This window comes from Sus scrofa, chromosome 18, assembly GCF_054392235.1.
Source record: "Sus scrofa isolate SSC_HxYL_T2T_F1_AM1 chromosome 18, Sscrofa_HxYL_maternal_Yorkshire_Landrace_v2.0, whole genome shotgun sequence".
Classification (NCBI taxonomy): domain Eukaryota; kingdom Metazoa; phylum Chordata; class Mammalia; order Artiodactyla; family Suidae; genus Sus; species Sus scrofa.
The window spans coordinates 22,897,253-22,925,187 of NC_139400.1; the positions used below are offsets into that span (position 1 = coordinate 22,897,253).

General features: G+C 47.1%; 1 protein-coding gene across 10 annotated transcripts in view; it reads left to right on the plus strand.

Annotated features, from left to right (window-relative positions):
- Nucleotides 1-27,935, plus strand: part of LOC100525318 (solute carrier family 23 member 1) — a 50,472-nt gene that overhangs the window by 4,326 nt on the left and 18,211 nt on the right. For 5 of the 10 annotated variants that reach the window (XR_014833742.1, XR_014833743.1, XR_014833744.1 and 2 more), the window contains exons 2-5: nt 3,675-3,821; nt 14,617-14,776; nt 25,418-25,599; nt 26,777-26,897. Coding sequence is in view for 5 of the 10 variants with exons in the window: in XM_013985609.3 (XP_013841063.3) it covers nt 3,730-3,821; nt 14,617-14,776; nt 25,418-25,599; nt 26,777-26,897 (555 nt within the window). In the remaining 5 variants the exon portion in view is untranslated. Of the gene's footprint in view, nt 1-2,989; nt 3,125-3,674; nt 3,822-6,468; nt 6,627-14,616; nt 14,777-25,417; nt 25,600-26,776; nt 26,898-27,935 lie in introns of all 10 variants that reach the window. The other 5 variants (XR_014833740.1, XR_014833741.1, XM_021078775.2 and 2 more) reach the window with 2 other exon arrangements.

Sequence of the window (27,935 nt, forward strand, 5' to 3'; positions counted from 1 at the left end):
CTCTGGCTTGGCCTTGACCTCCTTAGACAAAACCAACCTTCTTTCTTTCAGTATTTATTGGAAAAGTATTTATAGAATGAGTATATTGACATAATAAAATGCAGTTTGCAGTAGATTATAGATGCGAAAAGTGCTCTTCAAAAATTCATAATTAACTGATCCATGGCCCAGAGGTAAATATCATTTCCTTACATGTGCTGCCGGATTATTCAGGTAGATATGATTAAATATTTCTTTTTATGTGCCCAAAAACCAACCTTCTTTCATGCGCAACCCAAATACCAAGCAGCAGCCGTCCATCCTTCTTTTCAGAAGTCTAAATAGGATCGGTGTGATGTTTCAAAGGAGTTCTAACCAGTTTAGGATTTTTTTTTTTAATCAATGAGCATATTCTTTATGGTCATTCATTTATGCATCCGTTCATTTATTTTCTCGCTCAGCTGATAGAGCTCTGAACACTAACTGCTAGTAGAGTTAGATGGAGTAGAGAAGTTATGGGGCTTTCCAGCCTTTTGGAGGAGAAAGCATCTGATGGCAGGAAGGCGAGTTTGGGGCTGTGGTGGACATGCCTCTAAGGAGCAATGCCTCCTCTAGTCTGAGACAGGGGTGGGGTAAGTCAGGGAAGGCTTCCAGGTGCAGTTTAGGGATGCCTGCTCCCAGGCATTGCTAAAGAGATGCTTAGAAGCAAAACTCTTCCATTTAAGTTTTGGGAGCTAAATGTTAGAAGGTTGCTGAGCAAATGCTGTTCTGAGCCGCAGGAACATTGTGACTGCAGAGCTGTGCTGCGGTTGGATGGGTCCACCCACTATCAATAAGCCTGACCACAGCCCCGGGCTCCTGCGGCTGCCCGGAAGCTCAGTGCGCTGGGCCATTTTCTCTATCTCCCGTGTGCGGGCCCCGTGCACGGGGAAGGAATCTGGAAAAGGCTCGCCAGTGTCCCCGCAACCCCCGTCCCCCAGTGGAGCGGGAGGCCGGGCGCCTTCTGTCTCCACGCGGAGGTTCCACGTCCACCGCGTGGCTCCGTGTCAGCCACACCATCCCTGTTACCGCTTCCATGGCGGGAACTGATCGGTGTTCTGGAAACGGTGGTTCTTAGCGAGGGTGGATTTATCCGTGCCGGAGGCATTTAGCAACGTCTGCAGACGTTTTTACTTTTCGCAACTGAGGGTGAGGAGTGGGGGGGAGGTAGGGGTGTGTGTGCTACTGGCATCTACTGGGGAGAAGCCGAGGATGCTGCTAAACATCCTGCAGTGCATGGGACGGCCCCGCTCCCCCGCCACACAAGCAACGCAGCAAAAATGATCCCGTCCAAAATGGGAATAGTGCTGAGGCTGAGAAACCCTGTCTTAGAATATCTCGTTCCCCAGGGACCAATGCTGTCCTGGAAGTGGCACAGGGACAGCCACTAGCTCCTGATCTGATGCTTTCTTGCCTCTCTTCACTTCAAAGCAGACGAGGAGCCCTCGCTTCCCCTCCCCCCACCTGCATTTCCTTCCGCTTCTCCTTAGCGGGAGCCCCCATCCTTAGGAAGAGCAACCGGGATACTCAGCCTACAATTCTTTTGGAGACCCACAAAAATGTTTTCATTTCTTTCTTTCCTTCTTTCTTTCTTTCTTTTTTTTTTTTTTTTTTTTGTCTTTGGTCTTTTTAGAGCCCCGCCCACGGCATATGGAGGTTCCCAGACTAGAGGTCCAATTGCAGCTGAAGCTGCCGGCCTACACCACAGCAAGGCTAGACCAGAGCCACATCTGCGGCCTGCATCACACCACAGCTCACCAGCAAAGTAGGATCCTTAACCCACTGAGCAAGGCCAGGGGTCAAACCCACATCCTCATGGATGCTAGTAGGATTTGCTAACTGCTGAGCCATGATGGGAACTCCTGTTTTCATTTCTTTTAAAATCAGAAGAAAAAAAAGAATTTTTAGACTATAGAAAATGCCTTAATATATAATAATACATTCATCTTTATATCAGTGTAGTCATATTAAATTTATTTTATGGAAGGAGCCCGTAGAGAGATTAGCACTCGTGGAAGTCACAGGGCAGCCTTGATGCAGAAGTTGTTCTTTGAGGCTGTGTAAAGGGCGCTCCGGCTTAGAGGTGGGTGACTTTCACACCTTTTGCAGAACTTTCTCTGGGAGAAGCCCCCACTGCCCTCAGGGCAGCCCTGGCTGTGTCCCTGTGCAGACCTTGCCCGCCCTTGTGGTCTGACCAGAGCTCAGGACCCTGCCGGGGCCCATCACCTAGAGGTGCCTGACCTTCCTGCTGGTCCCCTTGTCACCTTTCCCCCTTCTGCCCTCTTCTGGGACTGGCAGCTCATCATCATTATAACAGCGAATAGTCATTGGGCAGTTGCACCATGCCAGGCACTGGACGATGTGCTTCGTGATCCATTTTTCCCTGGATTTATTAGATGAAATTGACATATAACATTGTGTAAGTTTAAGGTGTACAACAGATCGACTTGATGTACTTACACATTGCAAAACAGTTACCGCCATGGCCTGTAGCTACTACCTCCATCATGTCATATAATTACCACACTGTTTTTTCGTGGTGAGAACATTTAGGCTTTACTCTCTTAGCAACCTTCAACTGTAAAATATGATAGTATTAACTATAATCACTTTGCTATACATGAGACCCCAAGACCTACTCATCTTATACTATTTGTTTGTATCCTGTGACCAGCATCTCCCCTTTTCTTCATGTTCCAATTTAATTTTCTCAACTATGAAGTAGGTGTTCTTGACATTTCTGTTCTACAGAAAATTGAGGCTTGGAAATATTAGTAATGGCCCAAGTTTGCTAAGCTATACAGCCATTAAGTTGGAAGAGAAAGTTTATCATCCAAAGTTAATTTGGGATAAACGCATAGGAATGTTAACTTGGCTTTTGACCCTAGAGCATTCTGTATGTCTGCACTTATTTACGTTGATTTGTTATATCCATTCATTGATCCATCCACTCTGTCTATACTGAGCACAGGGACTGCTCTAGAAGCTGGGACAACAAAGAAGCGTGCATTCTAGGACCTCACCGTCCAGCAGAAGAGACGCATTATGATAAACATGCTGTGATGGGGGCTTTGGCACAGGGCCAGCCTCTGCAAGCACAGACAAGGTCAGCCATACCATTGTGAGGCCAGAATCCACATTTACTTGCCTAATATCTGACCTTGGAGTTGGCCCCCATTCCCTCTCCACGAAGCTGCTTCTCTGCTAGGGCTTCTGGCGGGGCATCCATTCCACTTCACATGGAGGCGTTGCTGCAGATGCGTTATACAGAAAATCGCTTGTCTTTTGAGTCTGTACCTAGGAATCCCAAGCTGGTCAGCAGTGACCTCTATCCCATTGCTCTTGCCTCTGGAAAGATGTCCATTTGTCTGTTTAAAATCGGAAAGTCCATTTGATTCTTTTTTTTTTTCTTTTTTTCTTTTTAGGGCATCACCTGCGGCATATGGAAGTTACCAGGCTACGGGTCGAATCAGAGCTGTAGCTGCTGGCCTAGACCACAGCCACAGCAACACCAGATCCTTAATCCACTGAGTGAGGCCAGGTATCGAACCCACATCCTCATGGATACTAGTCAGGATCATTACCACTGAGCCATGATGGGAACTCCCGCTTGATTCCTCTTGAAATGCTCAACTATGTTCATCTCTTGTTCCCAGTGGAGGGGTGACGGTGTACTCAGCTCCCAGGAAGGCAGCCAAGACAAGAAGAAGGATGACCAGCCCAGGAGTCCCAGCAGCAGCCACCTGGCTTATAGCATCCTGGATATCCCTCCATGGTATCTCTGCATCTTCTTGGGGATCCAGGTAATGCCGCCCACAAGCACCGGGTCCAAAGAGGCTGTGCGGCAAAAGCCACGTCAACACACACCCAAGTCAAATGAGTCAAGATCCACAGCCTCAGTTGCTGATATTCTTGGCTTCCATGTTGACTTGCAGGGGGACTCAAGGCTTCCTCAGTTTCTCTTTGTCTCCAGAAGCGTGGGGTGTGTGGGGGGAACTAGGGGAGGGTTGTCCCTCATGCTAAGCTGATAGATCACTTCGAGGACACCAACTGGGCCCTTTTATTCCCTTCTTTTTTAGGCCCACACCTGCAGCATATGAAAGTTCCCAGCCTAGGGGCCAAATCGGAGCCATAGATGCTGGCCTACAGCACAGCCACAGCAACATAGGATCTGAGCTGCATCTGTGACTTACGCCACAGCTCACGGCAACACCGGATCCTTAACCCACTGAGCGAGGCCAGGGATCAAACCCACAACCTCATGGTTATTAGTTGGATTTGTTTCCGCTGCGCCATTAGGGGAACTCCTGTAGCATCAATTTTCTAATCTCATAAATGTGTTTCTTTTAATTTTACAAACCATTCATTGTGGGACTTCAAGGATGCGATGCACTTTTTTGTTTGCTTCTTTGTCCTTTGCTACGAAATAATAGCAAATACTCATACCACTTTAAAAAATATCGTTTGAGCCAATAAATCAATAATGTAGATATTTTATTAGTAAAGGATGCTGATTTTTGTCAGTGCTTTTTCTGCGTCTATTGGGTTGATCATATGATTTTTATCTTTCATTTTATTAATGTGGTGTTATATTTATTGATTTGTATATATTGAATCATTCTTGCATCTCAGGGATAAATCCCACTTTTAATGGACTATTGAATTCAGTTTGCTAGTAATTTGTTGAGAAGTTTTACATCTATATCCATCAGGGATATTGGCCACTAATTTTTTTTTTTTCTGTGTAGTGTCCCTATCTGGCTTTGCTATCAGGGTTATGCTAGCCTTGTAAATGAATTTTAGAGTGTTCCTTCCTCTTCAGTTTTTTGGAAACGTTTAGAAAGGCTTGGTGTTAACTCTTCTTTAGATATTTGATAGAATTCACCAATGAAACCATCTGATCCTGAGTTTTTCTTTGTTGTAAGATTTTGTTGTTGTTGTTGCTTTGTAGGGCCACACTTGCTGCATATGGATGGAGGTTCCCAGGCTAAGGATCAAATTGGAGCTACAGCTGCCAGCCTATGCCACAGCCACAGCAATGCGGGATCCAGGCTGCATCTGCGACCTATGCCACAGCTCACAGCAACGCCGAATCCTTAACCCACTGAGCAAGACCAGGGATCGAACCTGCAAACTCATGGTTCATAGTTGGATTCATTTCCACTGCACCATGATGGGAACTCCTACTTTTGTAAGATTTTTGATTCCTGTTTCAACCTCCTCACTGGTTAGTGACCTGTTCAGATTTTCTATTTCTTCATGATTCCGTCTTAGTATACTAGCTGGGTTTCTGGGAATTTATTCATCTCTTCTAGATGATCTGATTTGTTGGTGTGAAATTGTTTGTACCAGTGTCTTATGGTACTTTGTATTTATGTGGATCTCTTTTGATTTTATTTGAATCTTCTCTCCCTTCTGCTTCTAAGGGTTTGTTTATCTTAAAAAACAGCTCAGAACTTTTTTTCTATTGTCTTTCTGATTTCTATTGCATTTATCTCTGCTCCAATCTTTGTTAATTCCTTTCTTCTGCTAACTTTGAGCTTTGTTCTTCCTTTTCTAGTTTCTTGGGGAATAAATTTAAGTTGTTTATTCAAGATCTGTCTTCTTTCTTAAGGTAGGCATTTATTGCTACATACTTCCCTCTTGGAACCACTTTTGCCATATCCCATTAGCTTTGGTATGTCATTTCCATTTTCGTTTGTCTCAAGATATTTTTTAATTTTTCCTTTTGATTTCTTCTCTGACCCATTGGTTGTTCAGCAGTGTGTTGCTTAATTTCCACAAGTTTGTGCCCAGTTTTCCCCCTGCTATTGATTTCTAATTTCATACCATTGCAGACAAAAAAGATCCTTGGTTTGATATCAATTTTCTCAAATTTGCCAGGGCTCTTTTGTGACTTCACATATGACCTATCTTGGAGAATGTGCTCAGGCCTTCCTGCTCAATGGTCTTGCCCTCACTTTGTGCTCGATTGTACTGATGAGCCTCTAGGAGTTCCCTGGTGGCCTAGTGGTTAAGAAGCTGGTGTTGTTACTTCTGTGGCGCAAGTTCGATCCTTGGCCCAAGGAACTTCCAAACACTGTGGGCACGGCCGGGCAGGGTGGGGGGCAATGAGCCTCTTGGCTTGCTCTTATTCTTAAGGCAGCCTCCTCAGTTTCTGTTTCATCCTCCTGTGCTGCGTCCCTGCCTCAGTTTCTTACCTAGAACATCAGTTCCCAGCACTAGGATGCTGCCCCTGAAACTCAGACCTTCAGGCTGGGTCCCTGTTTCTTGTTTCCTAGCTTCTGCTGCTCTCCTGGATCTCTCTGCCTGTCGCTCATTGCTGCTCATGGCCAGGCTCATCCGAGACCAGAGGCGGAGCCCTTGCCTCTGGTGAGGGGAATAGGAATGGCAGGGGAGCAGCAACCTCAGCATCTCCATGCCCGCCTACTCTCTCTGCTCTGCCCACAGCACTTCCTCACAGCCCTGGGGGCGCTTGTGGCAGTGCCTTTCATCCTGGCCAAGGATCTGTGTTTGCAGCATGACCCCCTGACCCAGAGCTACCTCCTCGGCACCATTTTCTTCGTCTCTGGCATCTGCACTCTTCTGCAAGTGTTTTTAGGAGTCAGGTAGGTAAAACTCGTCCCCAGAGGTTCTGCCTTTTACCTGCCAGTGTCTCCGCAAGGTTTGCTTGGCTTGCTAAGGGAGCATAGGACTGGAAGCCAGGCTGGGGTTCAAGGCCTAGCCCCAACATTTACGGTCTACAATCGTCAGGATCCTTGATTGAAGTAACACAAGCAGCTGCAGTCAGTTGTGCCTGAAACCTTCTACCTTTGCAAATTTCACAAGCATGTGGCAGGTGAACACATTGCTGGGACGCCTCCCTGGCCTCTAGACGGAACTGTGTAAGCAAGGGGCCGTTCTCTGTAGATCTGTTTTTGACCTAACCTCTGCCCTCTGCCAAATAGGTGCTCAGCCCTGGAGTCGCAGAGGGAAATGAAAAACATGTCCTATCATGTGCTTCTGCCCGACCTGTCTTAAGAGAAAATAACTTATTTGGCAGGAAAAATTCATATTCATTTATTCTTTTTTTCTTCCCATTTATTGAGGTGCAATTGATAGATAGCACTCTACAAGCTGAAGGTGTGCAGCATAATGATTTGGCGTACATACATCAGGAAGCTGTTAGCATAATAAATTTCGTAAGCATCCATCTCAGAAATCTAGTAAGATCCTTCGATCTCTCACAGATATCAAAGTAAAGAAACAGATGGAGGAGTTCCCACTATGGCTCAGTGGTAATGAACCCGACTTGTATCCATGAGGATGCAGGTTCAATCCTTGACCTTGCTCAGTGGGTTAAGGATCTGGCATTGCTGTGGCTGTGGCGTACCTCTGATTTGGCCCCTAACCTGGGAACTTTCATATGCCACCGGTGCGGCCCTAAAAAGAAAAAGAAAAAGTAAAGAAAGAGAAAAAAATTTCTTTTCCTGATGATGAGAACCCTTAGGATTTACTCTTTATTGTGTATTCATTCCCTATCAATTATCCGATTCAAACCACACTGGTGAAGACTGATACGAGGTGGCCAGTTATTTCTAGGACACACTGTCCGCCCATAGGCAGCGTCCAGAAAGCATTCAGTCCTAGCGTAGTCTTCTGGCCTAAATCAAATCCAAGTCACTTCCCAAAGTGCTTCCTTTGCAAGTCATTTCCAGAAGATACGTCAGCGCTGAAATGCTTCCATTTTCCATCCAGGATGGGGACGAGTCCTTATGTCTTTGTCAGGTTATTTCCCTTCTCTCTCTTCCTTCTTCTGTCAGCATCTCTGTGACTAAGATTTCTTCCAAATCCCCCACCAGGGACTCAAAGAGGTACAGGGTTTGGTCTGGTCTGTTTCTCAGGCCCCTGAAATCCAGGCCCCCTCTCCCCCTTCCAGCATGGGTCCCTGGACTGTTAGATGCTGCATCCGAGAGGCCTTGCAGCCACCTGCCTGGATACCCAGGAGCCCCACCCCTGTCCCACCCCCCAAGGAGAGGTACCAACACAAGGCTCTTATGGATGGGGAAGCCCCTCCCCTTAAACCGGAGACGGGTTTTCACTGCAACTATGGGAAAACGCTGATCTTGGAGACTGGGGCCTGAATTCTAGTCCTGGCTTCTGCGCTGTGGGAACCTGGATGAGTCATTTACCCTCTCCAAGCCTCAATGTTCTCATCCATAAAATGAAGGAGTCGAAGTGTGTCATATCTGTAAGTCCCTTTCATCCCTAATGGTGTGGGCACCTATGATGGTGACAGAGAAGATGCCAAATCCATATTCCAATTGAAATCCCAGCGGTGAGGGTGCCTATGGGCCTGGCCTTCTGGTAAACCCTGTGAGAGGCAAGTAATCAGGAATTAGGTTTCAAAGGGTCTAGAGCCTAAATAAACATGTGAAGAGGGAGTTCCCACTGTGGCTCAGTGGGTTAAGAATTTGACTAATATCCATGAAGATGCAGCTTCGATCTCTGGCCCTGCTCAGTGGGCTAAGGATCCGGTGTTGCCATAAGCTGTGACATAGGTGGCAGAGGCGGCTCAGATCTGGCATGGCTGTGGCAGTGGCGTAGGCCAGCAGCTGCAGCTCTGATTTGACCCCTAGCCTGGGAGCTTCCATATGCCACAAGTGTGGCCCTAAAAAGAAAAAAAAAATTAAACTGGCTTCATCATCTCCAGTTTTCCTACACCACAGCTTACAGCAATGCCGGATCCTTTAACCCACTGAGCAGGCCAGAGATCGAGCCCACATCCTCATGGATCCTAGTTGGATTCATTACCGCTGAGCTACAATGGGAACTCCTCCCTTTCCTTTTTAAACATACGCAATACAGAGTTCCCTGGTGGCCTAGCAGTTAAGGACTCAGCATTGGCACTGATGTGGCGCAGGCTTGATCCCTGGCTCAGGAATTTCCACATGACCCAGTCACTGCCACAACACACACACGCACACACACACACACACAGACACAATGCACTGTAAATATCTTTCCATTTCAATAACCATACTGCTGCTATAGTACTTTTAGAAAAAGATCACTTAGTGGGAGTTCCCTGGTGTTCTAGCAGTCAGGACTCGGTGCTTTCACTGCTGCGGGTTGAAACCCTGGTTTAGGAACTGAGATCCCACATCAAGCTGCTGCATGCCATGGCCAAATTTTTTTAAAAAATCATACAGTATTCCATACTCCAGAATATATATGACATATTCTAGTTTATTTAACCATTTCCTGTTAGAGGACATTGAAGTTGTTTTGAATTTTCACTATTGTAATAGTGACCAATCTAATTCATAATTATGAGAGAGAGACATTTTATGTATACTGATAATCATTTACCTAGTTAACAGCAGAAAAAGGACTTGAAATGTTAAAGATTTTTTCTGCCTGGTACACATTACATACAAAAGGTATATATGATATGTGTGGTAATAAAATGTAGTTAAAGCTGCCTCATACACAGACGATGCAGTATTGTCCTCCTCACCCTGAAGTGCCCTTGAAATAATGATGTGAAAATGCTGTGTTGTTTCAAAACATTATAAGCTTAGATGCTGATATGACCCCCCCACGTTTCTGTGGCTTTGCCAACCTAAAATACCAATCCTGTCGAGACATTCCTGAGACTGCAGATTGTGGCATTTTACATGCAAGTCATTATTGTGAAAGATAACAATATCTTGGGGAGTTTTTTTCTTCAGACTAGAATATACGGCTGAGATGGTACAGGGTGAAGGGACACAAATCTTACAGAACCAACCTGCAAGAGATGGGACTTCCAGACCACAGCTTAGGGAAAAAAACCAACCCATCCTAGAACATCTGTTATTTAAGGAAACATTAAAAATGTTTTGGGGAGTTCCCGTCATGGCTCAGCGGAAATGAATCTGACTGGCATCCATGAGGACGCAGGTTGGATCCCTGGCCTCGCTCATTGGGTTAAGGATCTGGTGTTGCCATGACCTGTGGTGTAGGCCACAGGCGAGTCTCAGATCCTGTGTTGCTGTGGCTGTGGTTCAGGCCAGCGGCTACAGCTCTGATTCGATCCCTAACCTGGGAACCTCCATATGCCATGGGTGCAGCTCTAAAAAGAGAGAAAAAAAAAGGGGGGGAGAGAAAGAAAAGGTTTCAATGTCCACTACCTTTCCCAGAAGTACCCACACATTTCAGAGGGAGTGATAATGAAAGCTGCTCTATTTGCCGAGTTCTTCTCTGCCCCAGCATTGTGCTAATCACTTATGTATATTTTATCTTTGCATCTACTCCTTGGGAGAGCATTTTATTTTTATTTTATCAAAGGAGACGCTGAGGCTTGCAGAAGCTGGGTAGCAGGTCTAGGTCAACAACTGATAAGATAGAGCTGGATTCAAACCCACCTTTGGTCTACCCCTGCTCTTAACCTGCGTCACAGGGCAGTGGTGCTAAGTGAGGAAACCCAAGCACTCATCCTGGTTAACACTGCGACCCTGGGTTGCAGATGCCCTGTCTATAAAATGACAAGGCCAGGTTGCATATGCTTCACATGGCTCTCCTATTTCGAAAATGTTGAGCTTTTAAAATCAACAGTCTATTTTTTACAGGAGAGACATTAAGTCAAAAGGCACATGTATGATAACAAGTGAATCATATTCACGAGAAAATTTTAAAAACAGGAATTGCCATCATGCTAGCAGGTGAGATTAATTGGGAAATTAAGAAGGGCACTGAGAGGAGTTCCCTGGGTGGTGCAGCAGGTTAAGGATCTGGTGGTGTCACTGCTGTGGCTCAAGTCGCTGCTGCTGTGGTGCAGGTTCGATCCCTGGCCCAGGCACTTCTGCATGCCACAGACATGGCCAAAAAAACCAACCAAACACACACACAAAAAACCCAAACAACAACAACAAAACCCCACAAAACAACAAAAACCAGCACTGAGCTGCACAGTAAGGGCACCATGAAAGGTAAAAGAGACATAGAACAATGAAAGCCTAGGAGTGACACTGAATGCATGCCTCTTAAATACATACCAGGAAAGTGCATAAAAGATAAACTAGCAGATAATATAAGAAATATACATAGATTTCTGTCTCTCAAAAGAGTCCCACTAAGAAGGTATGAGAAGGAAAGGTGAATGCTAACAAAACGAGGTAGGGAGAGGAACGGATGGAGAATGGGATTGGAAGGTCTGAATATAGAATAATGCAGGAAGAAGTTTTTTTCTGTTTTTTGTTTGTTTGTTTGTTTGTTTTTGTCTTTGCTTTTAGGGCTGCACCCGCAGCATATGAAAGTTCCCAGGCTCGGGGTCAAATTGGAACTGCAGCTGCTTCCCTACGCTGCAGTCACAGCCACACGGGATCTGAACCTCATCTGTGACCTACACCACAGCTCCTAACAATGCCAGATCCTCAACCCACTGAGAGAGGCCAGGGATCAAACCTGCGTCCTCATGGATAACTAGTCGGGTTGGTACACTGAGCCACAGTGGAAACTCCAAGGGAAGTATTTACTAATACATTGTGTGAATCTCAAGGTGGGACCTAAGAATACACTCTAGTAAATAAACTGAGAGAATTCATCTTGTTCTTGGCAATTGCAAAAAGGTACAACGTCCATATCACAGTATCCCAACTACAGGTAATAATACTGACAGAAAACAATACCAACAGAGTTAGACGAGTGCTGAACTACTTGAAAATTTTGAAGTACTCCCTTCAATAATTTCTAAGTTGAGGATGAACGCCTGCATACAATAACAGAAAACATTTTTTAAATGAAAACCAAGCTCACCATTGTAAGAACTGTTAGAAATATATTTTGACAGTATCTAAATTCTATGTAATAGCTGACAGTTATGGACAAGGAAAAACGGACATAAAATCACACAAATGAGTGCACCCCTTTAAGGACATCATGAAATGCAAATTAACATTTGTTAGGGTTGTGGAGTTCCCACTGTGGTGCAACGGGATTGCTGGTGTCTTGGGAGTGCTGGGACGCTGGTGTCTTGGGAGTGCTGGGACGCAGGTTTGATCCCCGGCCCCGCAGAGTGGGTTCAGGATCTGGCGTTGCTGCAGCTGCGGCTTGGATGTGATCCTTCGAAGCGCCCTCTATATGCTGCTGGGTGGCCACAAATGAAAAACAAACAACCAAAACCCCATTCGTTAGGGTTTTGTTATATGGCTATTAAATTTTCAAAAATTAAATAAAATGGGAAAACCCAATGTTGATAGGTTTTTGTGGCACTAGGCTCAGAGCTGGAGGGATGGAAAAGAAAAATAATCACACCTGCCCTCATGGAGCCCAGTAAGGCTGCAATGGCTGGGGCTGTGGAGGCACAGCCACAGTAGAGGGCTGTGAGCATGACTGTAGGGTGTTTAGAGACCCCCGGAGAGTAACAGATTGTAAGTGATAAGTTCGTTTGTAGAAGGGCTGACCAAGAAATGTGTAACTCACCCAACCTGGTTTCCCCAGTACCTGGCAACCCGTGCCTCCTGCATAGCAGGTCCTCAACAAATATTTGTTGAGTGAATGAAATATGCATGTGGAATTATGGCCAAAAATTAACACCCAAGTCCCTGTAGTATGTACTTTCTCTACACATGATATGCAAAGACTGCTCTGTCCGTTTTAAAAGCTCAAAAGGGACTTTTGCAATGAAATAAGTCGAGCATGTTTCCCTTCTCTGTTGAGATACTTAGGTTCAGAATTTTCTAATTTTGTTGTTGTTGTTGTTGTTGCTATTTCTTGGGCCGCTCCCGCGGCATATGGAGGTTCCCAGGCTAGGGGTTGAATCGGAGCTGTAGCCACCGGCCTACGCCAGAGCCACAGCAACACGGGATCCAAGCCGCGTCTGCGACCTACACCACAGCTCACGGCAACGCCGGATCGTTAACCCACTGAGCAAGGGCAGGAATCAAACCCGAAACCTCATGGTTCCTAGTCGGATTCGTTAACCACTGCGCCACGACGGGAATAAAATAAATAAAATAAATAAAATTGGGGAGTTCCCATCGTGGCGCAGTGGTTAACGAATCCGACTAGGAGCCATGCGCTTGTGGGTTCGATCCCTGGCCTTGCTCAGTGGGTTAAGGATCCGGCGTTGCCACGAGCTGTGGTGTAGGTCACAGACGCAGCTCAGATCCTGCATTGCTGTGGCTGTGATGTAGGCCGGTGGCTACAGCTCTGATTAAACCCTGAGCCTGGGAACCTCCATATGCTGCGGGAAGCAGCCCTAGAAAAGACAAAAAGACAAAAAAACAAAAAAAAACTTGGGAGTTGCCATTGTGGCTCAGCAGACATGAATCCGACTAGCATCCATGAGGACACAGGTTCCATCCCTGGCCTCGCTCAGTGGGTTAAGGATCCAGCGTTGCCGTGAGCTGTGGTGTGGGTTGCAGATGTGGCTTGGATTTGGTGTTGCTGTGGCTGTGGTGTAGGCGGGCAGCTGAAGCTCCCATTCGACCCCTAGCCTGGGAACCTCCATATGCCACAGGTGTGGCCCTAAAATGAAGACCAAGAAAAAAAATCCTTCTAGTATTGCGAAGAAAATGTGCCTGAAGTGGGTGTGCTCTAGTGCCAAAGGCAAGAGGCTGAGGTCTCTCTTTCCCCGTGTCCCACCCTCCAGTTCTGCTCTGCAGGGATAGGAGACAAGCTTCTGACCTTCTGGGACTGGAGGGTTGTTGGCTGCTGACTTACCAAGCTATGTTCACCTCGAAGGGAGACAAGTCTCGAGGGCCAGAGTTTCTCACAGAGGCCAGAGCGAGATGCTGACCAGGAGGGAGAAGGGCCTGGATGGGGGACATACCCTGATAGTTGACCTCAAATCTGTTCAGTCCATGTAATGAAAGGAGCCTGAGGTCTGCGACTGTTGTTCTTTTTTTTTTCCCCCTGGGCCGCACCCACAGCGTATGGAAGTTTCCAGACTATGGGTTGAATTGGAGCCCCAGCTGCCAGCCTGCGACACAGCCACAGCCACGGCGACGTGGGACCCAAGCAGCATCTGTGACCTACACTACAGCTCACGGCAATGCTGGATCCTTAACTCACTGAGTGAAGCCAGGGATCAAGCCTGCATCCTCATGGGTACCCGTCAGATTCATTATCGCTGAGCGGTAATGGGAACTCCCTGCTGTTCCTTTTTGAAAACACAGAGGAACCTGGCAATCCAGATTTTGGCTGAGCATCTCTTGTGTGGGGTGGGGGTGGAAGGTGGTCTACCTGCGTGAGCTGTGCTTTGATCCTGGGGTCCGGGGAAGATTCTCTGCGACTAGGGTAGACAATGGCACCCACTAAATGTGTCCCCGAGCTCTGTGTTGTCCCCCAGTCAGTCCCCAGCCGCCGACTCTCTGCTCCTGGGCTGTCACGTCCGGGCCTGGGGTTAGGTCAGCTTGGCTTTCCTTCCCGCCTCTCCTGCTGTCCGAAGTCTGGCAGGGTTCACAGGTCTGACTTGGAGCTTGGCGGGCGTTTCCTATAAGCTGAGAACAGCGGGGGTCATGTGTTGCCTCTGAGTCCAAGGCAGGACCTGGGATTAAACAGTCCCCACGGGGGCCAGTGGCAGACCAGTGCTAAAGGAGCTTATGGGTCACTGTCTCTTTTCGCCTCCTCCAGGCTGCCCATTCTCCAGGGAGGGACGTTCGCTTTCGTGGCGCCCTCTCTGGCCATGCTCTCCCTTCCTACCTGGAAGTGCCCCGAGTGGACGCTCAATGCCAGCCTGGTGAACACCAGCTCTCCTGAATTCACCGAGGAATGGCAGAAGAGGATCCGAGAGGTAACCGGGCAAGGGGGTGGGGTGAGAGGGATGGAGGGGTCCTTAACAGGGGCTCCCGAATTTTTTCAACATTCATTGTTCGACTTTCCGCTAGGCAGCATTCCAGGCTTTAAGATACAGCTCTGAGGAGTTCCCCTCGTGGCGCAATGGAAACGAATCTGACTAGAAACCATGAGGTTGTAGGTTCGATCCCTGGCCTCGCTCAGTGGGTTAAGGATCCAGCATTGCCATGAGCTGTGATGTAGGTTGCAGACATGGCTTGGATCTGGTGGTGTTGTGGCTGTGGTGTAGGCTGGTAACTGTAACTCCAATTTGATCCCTGTCCTGGGAACCTCCATATGCCATGAGTGCAGCCCTAAAAAGACAAAAGGCAAAAAAAGATACGGCTCTGATAAGACAGACCAGGACTCTGCCCTCCATGGAACTAGCATTCCAGTGTGTGTATGTGATGGGGGAGGGTGGGAGGGAGAAACACTCTAGTAAATAAATAGAAAAGGAAACTTTTGGGAAGTTGTAAGTGCAATGAAGAGAACAGAACAGGGTGATGCGCAAGATAGGGATTGTGGCTGCTGGCTGGAAGGGATGGAGAGTGAAAACAGGTTTGCTTGGAAACAGTCACGTATTTCAAGGAGGAGGAGCTCAGGCACTTCCCCAGCCAGTCCTGGGAGGCAGAGAGGGTAGGGGCCGTACTCCTGTTTTATATTAAGCCAGCGAACATCGTGATAGCTGCCAAGTGTTGTGCTAAGTGCTAGGACTGTAACCAGAAGAGAGACACATCATAGTGACGACGGCGGTGGTGGTGGCAGCAGATCATAGTTCCTGAGCACTTAGAATTTTCCAGACATTCTTCTACATTCCTGTGCTGTCAATGCACAAGCCCCATATTGCCAGATACCCACAGTAGGCTCAGATGAATGGGAAAACCGATGTGTAGGCCAGGCCTGCCTCTTCCATTTTGTTAGTGGGTACTGTTTGCTTAGTCCCCCCACTTTGGAGGGTTGTGCCTTTCTGCTTATTGGGTGTGGAATCTGGAGCCTGCTTGATTCCATTGTATTATCCAGGGAAAGGAACTGTTGGCCTTGAAGCAGGCTCTGAAGTTTGGCCACACTCCAGGTTGGCTTATCTAAATAATAGGGAAGGAAGCCAGCACACAGGATTCCCAGCAGAGAGCTCAGCCACACCCTCAGGGACAGGAGACTCGATAGCTCTCAGACTCCGACATCCTCAGCTGGCATAGGGCTAAAGGGGTCAAGGATGGCCCGTGGGTGTGATACTGTACGAGGGAGTGAAGGTCACCTGAGCTCTACGGGAAGCCCAGCTATCGCCCTCCCAGCTTGACCATAAATATGTGGGCCTGGAGCCAGGCTCAGGACCGCCTCCTCTGGAACAGGGGCAGAGTTACACAAGCCCCCTCTAATGATGGGGTTCCAGTCCTGGGTCATTTGCTCAGGCATGAATACAGCCCTTACTTTTTGTCATCAGCACTGCCACCCCCAAGCTCACTAGAACTGGACCAATGTCATTCCTGAACTCAGGGCTATGGACCTAGAGCAGCGTCTTTCCCTAGATATTTCTGAGAGTCAGGCTAACAAGCCTTAGACCAGTCAGAGTCCATCCTGCAACCCGCCCAGTCCACGTTCAGCATCCTCATAGCCTCATGGCTGCGGTAAGGGTCACATCCTCAGTATGTGAAAGATAAAGGGAGAGGGAAGACGGCAGACACAGTAACAAGAGCCTATCCTTAGCCACACTTGACCAGTGAGAAGGAAGAGAGCTGACAAAACATTCCAAAGAAGGGGGGCTGGGGAGCGGAGGGGTGATGGTGTGAGTCCTGGTCTGACTCCACATACCTGAGAACCAGGAGTTGATGTCTGAAGGCAGGAGAAGCTGGATGTCTCAGCTCAAGCAGAGAGCGAATTCACCCTTCCTCTGACTGGTGTTTGGTTCTCCTGGGTCCCTCAAAGGATCGGATGGCACTCACCACCTTGGGTAGGGCCATCTGCTCTACTTAGTTCACCAATTCGAAGGCTAATCTCTTCTGAAGCGCCCTCACGGACACACTGGAAATGTTTTATCAGCCATCTGGATATCCCTCAGCTCAGTCAGACACATAGGATTCACCATCCCAGTGGGTATGTTCAACTTTAGTAAATGCCAGCCAATGCATTTTTTTACATGCTCCAGTCTACACTCCCATCAACAACACATGTGAGTGAGCTCCAGGTACTCCACATTCTCACCAACATTTTCCATGTGCTGAGTGCATGATGGTTAACTTGTATCATTCTCTTCTGATGCTATTGAATGATTTAGGGTCAACTATAACTGTCCTCATCTCGCTCCATCTGACCACCTGGAAGCATTTTTGCTCCTATGCTGACCGCATTAGCTGGTGACTAGAGTTCAGTATCTCAATATAGACAGTATCGCAATGTAAACTTTCTATTTATCATTGTTTCCATGACTTTCATTGCATTATCATGTAAATGACCTATGAACTCATAAGTAGTCCATGATTCATTTTAATCTTACACAAAAGTTCAAGCAACAGGTCATGTCCTAAGTATGCCAGTCATCACGGTAGGAACTGGCTACTTTCGCAATGGCCATTCCTCAATGGCCCTCATGTATGGCTCGGTCTGCTCTGGGTCTAGTTTTATTAGATATGCTTGAGTTTGGTAGAATCAGCTCTGATGCCAGCACTCCTTATCCCAAATTGAAGATGCATCTAGAAATATGACTGATAAATCATTTTCTTATTTCCAACATTTTAAATGCAAAGGGCAAAAGTAGGATTATTCGATTATACTTTGATGACGCCAGTTCTTTCTGCCGCCATCTTTCTTTTTGCCCACTGGGAGCCCTTCTTAACCCATTTCCTTGGTCCTGTTGGAGGAGGAGGTGTTGGCTCCTTCTCTGCTAGCCTTTAAATAGTGGGCAGCAAAAGTAATACTGTTAACTCTCCTTGTGTGTCCTTTCCTAAGAGACGTTCAAATGATTTAACAACCATATTGTCACTATAAGCTGTCTACTGGGTAGGATGCATCCCCAAAACACCAGACTTTCCAATCTGGTCCATAAGTACCATCAGAATTCCAACAAGTCAAGTTTAGTTGATTCTTATTATTCCTATCTTAGCGAACTCGACCAACTCCCTAGTGCTGGGAAAATAGGATTTCTTTACCCTCTCATTTCCCAACCAGTCCTTTACAAACTGTTCCACTGGTGACTCTGTTTTGTGCATCATGTTTGGCCTGATCTTATACTACCCTGCTCTGCAAAGCCAGCCCTTTGTGCTCTTGTCACCCACATTTTTTTGCTTCAGGTACACACTCTAATTTTGCAATAACTTCACTGCTTTTGGGAAGTGATAGAAAATATGAAAAAGTGACTTGATACTCTTATTTCCTGGTCCATTCCTGTCCTATTCATGCTGTGAAAAGTGATCCTTGAGCTGTTTGATATGTGTGTTGATATTCATATAGGTGGACCATCTGGGTTGCTAGTCTTTATAGTAGCCTGGGCCAGGGCTTTGGTTGCAGCATAGGCAAAGCTCAAACGGAAAACACTGTCCATACCAGTTAAAATTTTTTTTTCAATGGCCACACCTGTGGCATATGGAAATTCTTAGGCTAGAGGTCGAGTTGGAGCTGCAGTTGCCCGCCACAGCTTACGACCATGCTGGCTCCTTAACCCACTGAGGGAAGCCAGGGATTCAACCCACATCCTCATGGACACTACGTTGGGTTGTTAACCTGCTGAACCACAACAGGAACTCCCATACCAGTTTCAAAAAGTGTTAAAACCTCTTGTTCTAGAAGTTCCCATCGTGGCTCAGTGGTTAACGAATCCGACTAGGAACCATGAGCTTGTGGGTTCGATCCTTGGCCTTGCTTAGTGGTGGTGCCATGAGCTGTGGTGTAGGTCACAGATGTGGCTCGGATCCTGCATTGCTGTGGCTGTGGCGTAGGCTGGCAGCTGTAGCTCTGATTAGACCCCTAGCGTGGGAATCTCCATATGCCATGGGAATGGCCCTAGAAAAGGCAAAAAGACACACACACACACACACACACACACACAAAACCCTCCTGTTCTCTGTGGAATGTTCAGTACAGGCAGCCTGCCAGCTCTGTGAAGGGCCATATATCCTTGCATTCTCCCACCAAAGGCACGTGTGCCCATTGCTGTTGGGATCATCCCTGGGCGACACAAGCAGCTTCAGATAGAGGTGGGATTGTACACTCTATGAGTCCACTGTGTGCATGGCTTGTGGCCCTAGATGTCATCTCATGGGCCCTAGTGACTACATGAAAAATCATACTTCCCTTCTCTTTTTAAGACATGGGCTGTTGACATGAACCACCAGCATTTAAGACTTGACTATAACGTCCTATTCCACAAAAGGTGGAATTTCAGTAGCGCCTTCTATGATCCACTTTCCAGACCAAACTGCTAGTCCACGGGTTGCAGCCCAGGAATCCATTTAGTTCCAAGGGGATGACTCTGGGTATTTATGCGTGCACTCCGTCGTACCTCACGTAGCTGGGTCCCTTGGCTGGACTTAGATTTGCTTGCCTTCCTCCACCAAGGTCCTTCTGTTGAAATGTTGCATTTCCAGTCCTAACCCTTCTCAGGTGGGTGAGCAGCACCTTTAGCAAAACTCCAGCCAGTGCTTTTTGAGTTCAAAGACCCACATGGTGGGATCCAAGGCTCTGCTGCTAGAGTTAGGTTATCTTTGGAGCTGGTGCCCACCCAGGGCAGGAAAGCACTTGCTCATGGATCCTGTGAACCCCTCCTTGTGCAACTGCCTCTTCTCTTCCCGAATATAACTACTTCCCTTTAGTCGACAAACCCTGTTGACAAGCCCTTTCCTTATTGGAATGTCTTTCAGCTGTCACCCAAAATACGATTAGGATCTCTGATCTTGGAGTTACTTGGTACCATTCAGGAGTGGTCTCATTCTGAACAGTGCCCAGGAGTGGACTAGCGAGAAATGATCTTTCAAATGGAGAGTGGCTGCATAGCTGCTCTGGGCCACATCTGCACCCAATATCCCACGCAGAGCTGCATGTACCTGCCAGGGTCAGTCCTTACGGAGTGTGCACTCTGCCACCCACCCTTCTAATATCTCAGGAGCGAGGTGCTGGTAAGGATGCCAGTCTGGACCAGTCTGAGCTATCCCTTGTGAATTGCAGCCAGAACCTTCTGCTTTTCTTCTCTTTCAAAAATAGCCTTTTTGCATGTTTCTGGGCTCTGAGATACAGTCCAGCAGTGCACCCAGATTTGGGTGTATGTCGTTGATCTATCAAGTCCTTGTGCTTCCGTTTTTTTACTCAGGGTAGATCCAGAGTTAACAGGGGTTTTCAATCTTTCAAGAACTTTTCCATGTAGTTCCTGATTAAGACATACTGAAGAATTTCACTTGTTAAACTGGTGGGCCCTGGATTTTTGCCAGGTTGATGGGTCAGTCTCCAGATGCCGTGTGTTGTACCACCTTTTCCAAAGCAGGATGTATCTCTTCGGTGTAGCCTAGTTTTATTATAGCATCAATAGCATGAATCACGGATCACTGTGGTTTGAGTGTTTTTAGTTTGTTTGTTTTTTTTCTGCTGTCCCCCGGGGAGCCAATATCAGGTTTCAGTAAATCCAAATTAAAACTAAGCAAAGAATAAGCAGTGGGGAGTTACCATCGTGGCGCAATGGAAACAAATCCAACGAGGAATCATGAGGTTGCAGGTTCAATCCCTGGCTTCGCTCAGTGGGTTAAGGATCCAGCGTTGCCGTGAGCTGTGGTGTAGGTCGCAGACACAGCTCAGATCTGGCGTGGCTGTGGCTGTGGTGTAGGTCGGCGGCTACAGCTCTGATTCGACCCCTAGCCTGGGAACTTCCGTATGCTGCAGGTGCGTCCCTAAAAGGACAAAAGGAAAAAAAAAAAGAATAAGCAGTGGGATGTGTTGATGAAAATACAATTAACCATCAAGTTAAAAAGGAAAAAATGAGAATTTTATTCATGCCAAACTGAAGATTATAACCCAGGAAGCAGATTTTCAGAAGAAAGCTCTGATAACTCTTCCCCCTGCTAGAAGTAGAAAACATAGTCGTAGATGTTTTTGAGACAGCTTTGCTTATCGATGACGTACTGATATTTTACAGGAATATCAAGGATGAACTTTGTACCTCGAGGTAAGCAGTACAAAGCGAGCAGCCTGCAGAGCTGGGAAAGAATACTAGTCTTGGAGTTCCCGTTGTGGCTCAGTGGTAATGAACCTGACTAGTATCCATGAGGATGCAGGATTCAATCCCTGGCCGTGCTCAGTGGGTTAGGGATCCCGTGTTGCCACAAACTGCAGTATAGGTCGAAGATGTGGCTCAGATCCCATGTTACAGTGGCTGTGGCTATGGCTGGCAGCTCCAGCTCTGGTTTGACCCTAGCCTGGGAAGGGAACTTCCATATGCCGCATGCGCGGCCTCTAAAAAACCAAAAAAAAAAAAAAAAAAAAAAGAATGTTTTAAGCAGTTACGTCACAGGGTTCCCTGGTGCCTAGTGGGTTAAGGATCCAGCACTGTCGCTGCTGGAGCTCAGGTCACTGCTGTGGCACAGGTTCCATTCCTGGAACTTCCGCATACAGTGGGCACTGCCAAAAAAAAAAAAAAGTTGTATCACCAGCATTGGAAGAAAGAAAAAAAAAATTGATCTTTACAGCGGAGTGAGCTGTCCCATCTCTGGGGAGCGCCGGTTAAGGCATGTGCTAACTGCACATTAGGGAGGAGCGAGGAGGCCCAAAGACACAGAGAGAATTTTATGTTTAATTTCTTTCTTGTCCTTCCTCGGAATATAAATTTTATCTCATCAGCTTCTTTACCCTGCTCTGCTAGATGCCAGAGGCAGGATTTCCCTTTCACTTACACCTACCAGGAACTATAATTTCTTAGGCAAGAATCTCTGGCCTAACACTATGGGAGAAGAAAGCTGTTTCAAATTCATTTGTCTCTCCTCCTACCTAAGTCCTTGTGCCACTCGAATCCTTCCTGTCCCAAGTGACAGACACGACCATGTTTTAATACATTTACTGTTTATTTAATACATTTATTGTTTGTGATATGTGGAGTCCTCGGAACCAGGACTCAGCCAATTATGGCTGTTGGACCAAATCCAGCCTGTAATCTGTGTCTTTACTGCCCAGCAATTAAGAATGGTTTTTTACATTTTATTTTATTTTTTTCTTTTTAGGGCTGCACTTGCCCCATATAGAAGTTCCCAGGCTAGGGTTCAAATGGGAGCTGCAGCTGCTGGTTACTCCACAGCTCATGGCAACACTGGATCCTTAACCCACTGAGCGGGGCCAGGGATTGGTTCACATCTTTCACGGATACTAGTCAGATTCCTAACCTGTTGAGCCACAGTGGGAACTCAGGTTTTTACATTTTAAAAAGTTGTTATGAAAAAAAGTAAAGGGAGTGCCCTTTGCCACTCAGCGCCGAACAGACCAGTAGCCATGAAGGTGCGGGTGGTATTTTAGCTCCATCTGCTGGTCCGATATTTTTCACCAGTGCTGTAAACAAGGGAAAGTTCTTGCAAGTTTCAACCTCCCTTTATTAATTGATGGATTGGTTTAATTCCCTGAGCCAGGCTATTGGAATTTTTTTTTTTTTTTTTTTTTTTTGCTTTTTAGGGCCGCACTCGCAGCATAGGGAGGTTCCAGGGCTAGGAGCTGTATCAGAGCTACACCTGCCAGCCTACACCAAAGCCACAGCAACACAGGATCTGAGCCGCGTCTGCAACCTACTCCACAGCTCGTGGCAATGCCAGATCCTTAACCCAGTGAGCAAGGCCAGGGATCGAACCCACAACCTCATGGTTCCTAGTTGGATTCATTTCCACTGCACCACAACAGGAACTCCTAACCTATTGGAATTTAAGGTAGATTTTCCATGTTTCACTGAGGTGTATTTGTTTACACACATCTCAAGGCTTGAAACCACTGATGGTTAGTGGTCCAACTGTACATCACAGTACTGGCCACCAATGAAAATGAGGCAAGTACAGGACCAATAGAATGTCATTACTTCCTGGGATATAAGAAGTAACGGAGAGGTCTTCCCATCCTGGCACAGTGGAAACAAATCCAACTAGGAACCATGAGGTTGCTGGTTCGATCCCTGGCCTTGCTCAGTGGGTTAAGGATCTGGTGTTGCCGGGAGCTGTGGTGTAGGTTGCAGATGTGGCTTGGATTCTGTGTTGCTGTGGCTGTGGTGTTGGCCGGCAGCTACAGTTCCGATTAGACCCCTAGCCTGGGAACCAACATATGCTGCAGGTGCGGCCCTAGAAAAGACAAAAAGACCAAAAAAAAAAAAAAAAAAAAAAGGTAACGAAGAGGATAAGTAAACAAGGACTATATTTAAAGAAAATAATAGCAGAAAAAATAGAAAACTAGGAAGAGATGCAGGCAAGCCCAGTTTTCAATACATTAGACCAATTTAAACTTCACCTTCTGGTAATATGGTTTTTAAAAATTTATATAAGGAGTTCCTGTTGTGGCTCAGCGGTATTGAATCCAGCTAGTATCCATGAGGGTGTGGGTTCAATCCCTGGCCCTGCTCAGGGGCTGTGCTGTAGGTGACAGATGCGGTTCAGATCCTGCCTTGCTGTGGCTGTGGCCTAGGCCTGCAGCTCACCTCCAATTTGACCCCTAGCCTGGGAACTTCCATATGCCGTGGGTGCAGCCCTTTAAAAATCAAAAAAAAAAAAAAGAAAAGAAAAACTTCAAAACTAAAAATTTATATGCTTATGTATGTTATGTACAAGTGACTTGAATGACAGCAATGATTAAAAGGCCAGGTGGGAGAACTTAGGATGCCTCTGTTACTGTAAGGTGCTCACACCACTCATAAAGTGGTAGAGTGTTATTTGAAAGTGCACTTGCATTAGTTGTAAATGTATATTGCAAACTCTATGGCAACCATAAAGGGAAAACAAAGGATAACGAATGCTAAGAATGGACAGAAAATGACATCTTATAAAAAGCTCAGTTAAAACCACAAAAGGGGAGTTCCCTTGTGGTGCAGTGGGTTAAGGAACTGGGGTTGTTACTGCAGCAGCTCAAAAGCTGTTGTGACATGGGTTCAATCCCTGGCCTTGGGAATTTGCACATGTCTTGGGTGCAGCCAAAACAAAACAAAACAAAACAAACCCATGAAAGGGAGAAAAAGAGTGGAAGACAAAAGTAGAAACAAAGAACAAGGGTAACAAATAGAAAACAATAACGGATTTGGTAGCTATTAATCTAACTATATCAATAAGAACTTTGAATGCCATTGGTCTAAAGCGCTGATTAAAATACAGATTGGAGTTCCCATCCTGGCTCAGTAGTAATGAATACAGCTGGCACCCATGAGGATGCGGGTTAGATCCCTGGCCTCACTCAGTGGCTTAAGGATCCAGTGTGAGCTGTGGTGTAGGTCACAGATCCTGCGCTGCTGTAGTTGTGGTGTAGACCAGCAGCTGTAGCTCCAGTTCGATCCCTAGCCTGGGAACTTTCATGTGCTGTGGGTGCGGCCCTAAAAAGCAAAAATAAAATAAAAGACAGAGATTGTCAGAGTAGGTCAAAAAACAAGACCCAACCATATGTTGTTCAGAAAAAACCTACCTTAAATCTAAAGACATATAGATGAAAGGTAAATGGATAGAGACAAAAACACCATGTTAATACTAATCAGAAGAAAGCAGGAGTCAGACTTCTTTCTTTTCAGAAAAAGTAGACTTCAAAGCAAGGAAAGTTTTCAGGGATGAAATAGAAGGTATAACATCCAAATTCGTAAAGTAAAAAAGGAGAAGGGAAGTAAACTCCATCAGTCAATGTATCAGGGGTTGGCGAACTATATGACCTATGAGCCGCATCTGGCCAGTTGCCTGTTTTTTGTTTGCTTTTCGGTATAGCCCACAAGCTACAAATGGTTTTATATTTTAAACAGTCAAAAAAAAATTCAAAGGAAGAATAATACTTTATGACATGTCAAAATTATACAAGATTCAGATTTCAATGCCCATCAGAGGAGTTTTATTGGAACACAGCCAGGTCCATCTGTTCACATCGTGTCTGGAAACGTTTCAGCTGAGCCTCAAACAGTGACTCCCTGGTCCCTTGCAGAAAACCTCTGCCAACATCTGCAATAGAAAGCAGGAAATCAGAGAAAAAGAAAGCAGCAAGATGTTCGGTACACTACGGCGTGATGCCAGTATTACAAGTTATCCGCATTAGCGCCAGGATACATAACGAGTCTCGTGGAAGTTCCGGTGAAGCGCAGCGGGTTAAGGATACGGCACCCGCCGCACCTGCCGCGCAGGTTCCCTCTCTGGCCCCGGAACGAACGTGCCCCACTTGTGACCAAAAATAACGATAGTCTTGAAGTCTACTTCCTGGAGACTTCACATTAAGTGACAATGTCCAACAGGCAGTTGGAAATAGAGGACTGGATAGAGGAGCGAGGTCAGAGCTCGCCTGCCCCCAGTTCCTGTGGGCTCCAACCTTGCCCCTGTGCTGCCTCTGAAGCGACCGTCATCGCCGGTGGCCTGCGCCAGGCTGAAGCCCCCCTGGTCCCAGCACAGGCTCCCGGGTGCTGAGCCGCACGCTTCCCTTTCAGCTGCAGGGAGCCATCCTGGTCGCTTCCTGTGTCCAGATGCTGGTGGGCTTCTCGGGCCTCATAGGCTTCCTCATGCGCTTCATCGGCCCCTTGACCATCGCTCCGACCATCGCCCTCATGGCCCTGCCTCTCTTCGATTCCGCCGGCAATGACGCCGGGATCCACTGGGGGATCGCGGCCACGTAAGTACCCGCCCGGGAGGGAGTGCCCTCTCAGTTCTTCGGGGGACATGACCCGGGAAGAAGAATGAGTCCTGGATGCTGGCAAACCCTGGTGGTTTACATATACTTCCATGAATATTACAATATCTTAAAAAGTGGTGAAATGGCTACTTAGAATATATTACTACTTTTTTCTTTTCCTTTTTTTTTTTTTTTTTTTTTTTAAGGGTCACACCCGTGGCCTAGGGAGGTTCCCAGGCTAGGGGCTGGCCTACATCACAGCCTCAGCAACACCAGATGCAAGCCGTGCCTGTGACCTACACCACAGCTCACGGCAAGGCTGGATCCTTAACCCACTGAGCGAGGCTGGGGATCGAACCTGTGTCCTCATGGATACTAGTCAGATTTGTTACCTCTGAGGCACAACGGGAACTCTTAGAATAGGTTCTTAGTATTTATGATGTAATTAGCCCTCACAGAAAATGAGTTCATCACAAGCAGTGTACAAGCACACTTTAGTGCAGGTTCACAGACAACTGATGCTGGCCATCCCACCTCCTCCTAGGTTCTCCCTGAGCGAATGTTTGTAAACCTCTGACACCTGGGAAGGGTGTAAAGTCCATGGCCCCAGCTCCCAAGCATTTTGTAGTGTAGGAGAGGGATGCGACTTGATCCAAGGACCTGTGACACCAGGAGACAGTGATGAGTCACAGAGTGCCAGGCTTGTTAGGGGAGGGGATGGTGACAGCCAGCTGTAGGAGAGGAAGACTTCCCAGAAAAAAAGAGGCCTTCAGCATTTAAAAGGAGCTTCAGAGGGACTCAGGGATGACCCTGGGTGTGCTCATTCACTCTGTCCACCGTGGTCTGACCACAAGGACCTGCGGAACCACCTGGGAGACAAATGGCCTCTGACCCTGCCTCACTGGCTCCAACTGCTGAATCTATGCAGCGGCCATGCCCATTTCTCAGGCCCCAAGGAACAGTGGTCCCCTTTCCACTAGCCACTAGCAACTTCTGAGAGGGACACCCCCCATCCCCACCTTTCAGCGCTGGCAGGACGCTGCCTGAATGGGCACCCTCCCAGCACAACCCCTGCCTCCCACCCAGTCCCAGAGACACGTGGTGGCCCAGCTTCCTGGACCCTCGCTCAGGAGGAGCCCCAGCTTGCCAGGTTGGGTGTGGTTTGTTTCTGTTTCAGGACCATCTTCCTCATCGTGCTGTTTTCCCAGTACCTGAAAAACATCGCGGTGCCGGTGCCTGTTTACGGACGAGAGAAGAAGTTTCACACCTCTAAGTTCTACCTGTTTCAGGTCTTCCCTGTAAGAAGCCCCCCGACCCCTTGCCATTCCTAGTTGACCCACCTGGAGAGTGAGGGGCAGCCTCCTGCGCTCCCAGCGGACCCCTTAGTCAATGCTCTCCACCTGCGGTGGCCTCCGCTCCTCAGCCTCCCTTCATCGCCCCTCGGATGGTGGGAGCGCCCCCTGTCTGTGGGTGTGATGCGGTCCAGCTCTTTCCTCAAGGCTTCTCTCCCAGGAGCAGAGAGCAGGTCGCTGCCCTGGGTGCAGGTGCGGGGCAGCCTTCCCGCGTCCCTGGGCCGTGGCGCTGGGGGAGACAGCCAGGGTCACCGCTAAGGAAGCGGAACTAAGGGCCAAGTTGCTTAGATCAGGTTCTTTCTCCGGGGTTCCTGGCTAATCCAGATGTGCCCTGATGATGTTGGTGCCTCCTTTTTCAGAGCCTTCCCTGCTGAATTTGCTCTACCCTGTCAAGCAGGTGCAGCGGCCAGCCACACACAAATATTGTCAGGGTTTAATTTATCTCTTGATATTCATTGTAGAAAGACACTTCCACGTGATTTCAGTGATCTTTCAACAACCCTGTAGGCCAGGGGTCCAAAAATTCAGTGTGCATAAAAATCACATGGGTTAAGCAATGAGATCCTGCTGTCTAGCACAGGGAACTATATCTAGCCACTTGTGATGGAACATGATGGAGGATAATGTGAGGAAAAGAATGTGTGTGTGTATATATATATATATTACTGGGTCACTTTGGTCTATAGTAGAAATTGACAGAACATTGTAAATCAACAATCATAGAAAAAATGAAAAGCTTTAAAAATCACATGGGGGTATAGCTGAAAATACAGATTTCAGGGGCTCTATGACCAGATATTAAAAATCTGTATTTAAGGACCTTTAAGAAATCCTTCTTCAAGCGCTGCAGAGCAATGGTTATGATTCCATTGCAAAGATGAGGCCACTGAGGCTCAGGAAGGTTGATCCAAGGTCACGTGATCAGCAAACAGTAGAAAGAGAGCCAGATTGCAAACCTTCTGCCCCAAGCTGTGTCCACTTTAC